This window comes from Rhinopithecus bieti, unplaced genomic scaffold (genome assembly GCF_001698545.2).
Source record: "Rhinopithecus bieti isolate Rb0 unplaced genomic scaffold, ASM169854v2 scaffold_19546, whole genome shotgun sequence".
Taxonomy (NCBI): domain Eukaryota; kingdom Metazoa; phylum Chordata; class Mammalia; order Primates; family Cercopithecidae; genus Rhinopithecus; species Rhinopithecus bieti.
Window position 1 is genome coordinate 45,411 of NW_016809475.1, and position 2,569 is coordinate 47,979.

General features: G+C 46.9%; 1 protein-coding gene across 1 annotated transcript in view; it reads left to right on the forward strand.

Annotated features, from left to right (window-relative positions):
• The window catches only part of LOC108540437 (nuclear body protein SP140-like protein), a 25,259-nt gene extending 23,209 nt beyond the window's left edge, over window positions 1-2,050 (forward strand). The window contains exons 4-5 of the mRNA XM_017889511.1: window positions 652-756; window positions 1,462-2,050. Of these exons, the coding sequence (XP_017745000.1) occupies window positions 652-756; window positions 1,462-1,616 (260 nt within the window). The 3' untranslated portion in view covers window positions 1,617-2,050. The remainder of the gene's footprint in view (window positions 1-651; window positions 757-1,461) is intronic.
• The last annotated feature ends 519 nt before the right edge of the window (window positions 2,051-2,569 follow it).

Genomic DNA, 2,569 nt, shown 5'->3' on the forward strand with positions numbered 1-2,569 from the left:
TATTTATTTATTTATTTATTTATTTATTTATTTATTTTATTTTTTTTTTTTTTGAGGGAGTCTCACTCTGTCGCCCAGGCTAGAGTGCAGTGGTGCAGTCTAGGCTCACTACAAGCTCCACCTCCTGGGTTCATGCCATTCTCCTGCCTCAGCCTCCCAAGTAGCTGGGACTACAGGCGCCCATCACCATGCCTGGCTAATTTGTTGTATTTTTAGTAGAGACAGGGTTTCACCGTGTTAGCCAGGATGGTCTTGATCTCCTGACATCGTGATCCACCTACCTTGACCTCCCAAAGTGCTGGGATTGCAGGCATGAACCACCATGCCTGGCCCTTAAGGTCTTTATTAATGATTAAGTTAATTAAGTGAAGAACACCAAATTCAGCCAAGATAATTATCAGTTAGTAAATAAGAATGACAGGTAAAGGGAAAAGAGAAAAACAAAATAGAGTTCAAGGTAAAAAGATAAACACAGAGAGAAAGACAGAAAGTAAGAAATGTATCTGGAGTGAGGCAGTATGGAAGAAGGTGAAATTTAGTGCTAGAGTGATCCTCTGAAGTCAAGTGGTGAGAGAGAGAGGAAGAGGGTTACCATAATGCTTTTTTGAGGGAGAAAGATGGAAATTCTTCAAAGATCACTATTTGTTCTAGGGGCAAAGCTATCCAGATCCCAAAATTGGGTGCGACCTAGTTTTGTGCTCCTGGAAGACATCCAGATGGCAAGGAAGGCATGGAACCAAGCCCCTGAAATAATCGGTAAGGTTGGTGGAGGGTATAATTATCAGTAAGGTCAATGTGGTGACACTGTGTGAGTCACAGCAGAGGTGACAGGTTGGGTGTGTGGTCAGAGTCCCACGTGGTGGCCCAGGGAGCCCGGATGAATGCTGGGAGATGTGGATTCTGGTGCTTAGTTCAGGGAGCTTCTGCATGACAGAGGAAAGTTGGTGGGGAAATGGAAAAGTACAGAGAGACCTGGGAGTGGGAGAAGTGGCTCAGAGGAGACGTGGAGGGTAGGTACGTAGAGCAAGAAAGCCAGGGGAGAGTGAGAGAGGTGCAAGGAGGCAAAAGAGGCAGAAACAGAAAACGCCAGAGTGAGGACAAACAGATTGAGAAACAAAGAGGGAGAAGCTGCAAGAAAGAAGCAGGAGTGGAGAAATGGACAGAGACAATGGGAAGGGGAAGGAGAGAGAGGGGGTAAGGAAATGGAGAGCAAGACACTCAAAGCTGACCACTGTGGCTGTTTGTCCCCAGCCTCAAGGTCTAGTTTCAGTGACTGGAGCACCAGGACCCTGCGTCTCAGCATTCCGCAGGAGCGCTGCAACTGTGCTGGTCAGGGACATTCCTGACTGCAAGTCACACAAGCTCCCGGGTCTTTCCTGGTGTCCCTAATTGTGTGTTTCCTGCTGTGTTGGCTCCTGGGTCCCACACTGAGACCCTAAGGGATTTTGTTCCTTTGTGCAGTGATCAGCAGTGAAGACTCTGATTCCTCTGAGGGCGAAGAGACCCTGGAAACCTCCAGCTCAGCATCAGTGCCCAGGCCTGGTGAGAAGGACAAGGACCATTCGTGCGGGGCTCCAGGACTTCAGATGTCTGAGTTCAGAGCATCTGCTTCCTGATGCATTTCAACTGGAGTACACTCCATAGATCCAGTTATCTCTTTTTCTGCTCTCACCTCACCTGGCACTTTGGGAAATGGGGGAGGCAATCTTCATTGACTATGGGTGCTCTGGTATTGACATTAGGTTAGAAAGAAGCCAGGATATTTTGTTGTTTTTCCCTTTCACATTAATCTGGTTTGAATTTGTGTCTCATGTGGAATTGTAATCCCCAGGGTTGGAGGAGGGGCCTGGCGGGAGGTGATTGACTCATGGTGGTTGACTCCCCTCTTGCTGTTCTTGTGATGGTGAGTGAGCACTCATGAAATCTGGTTGTTTAAAAGTGTGTGGCACTTCCCCCTTCACACCCTGTCTCCTGCTCCACCATGTGAAGATGTGCCTGCTTCCCCTTCACCTTCTGCCATGATTGTAAATTCCCAGAGGCCTCCCTGGCCATGCTTCCTGTACAGCCTATGGAACTATGAGTTAATCAAACCTCTTTTCTTCATAAATTACCTAGTCTCAGGTAGTTCTTTATAGCAATGCGAGAATAGACTAATACAGAAAATTGGTACTGGGAGAGGGGCAGTGCTATAAAGATACCTGAAAATGTGGAAGCAGCTTTGGAACTGGGTAATGGGCAGAGGTTGGAACAGTTTGGAGAGCTTAAAAGAAGACAGGAAGATGAGGGAAAGTTTGGAACATGCTAGAAACTTGTTAAATTGTTGTGACCAAAATGCTGGTTGTGATATGGACAGTGAAGTCCAGGCTGAAGTGGTCTCAGACGGAGATGAGGAACTTACTGGGAAATGGAGTAAAGGTCACTCTTGCTATGCTTTAGCAAAGAGACTGGTGGCATTGTGCCCCTATTCTAGGAATCCGTGGAACTTTGAACTTGAGGGAGGTGATTTAGGGCATCTGGCGGAAGAAATTTCTAAGCAGCAAAGCATTCAATATGTGACCTGGCTGCTTCT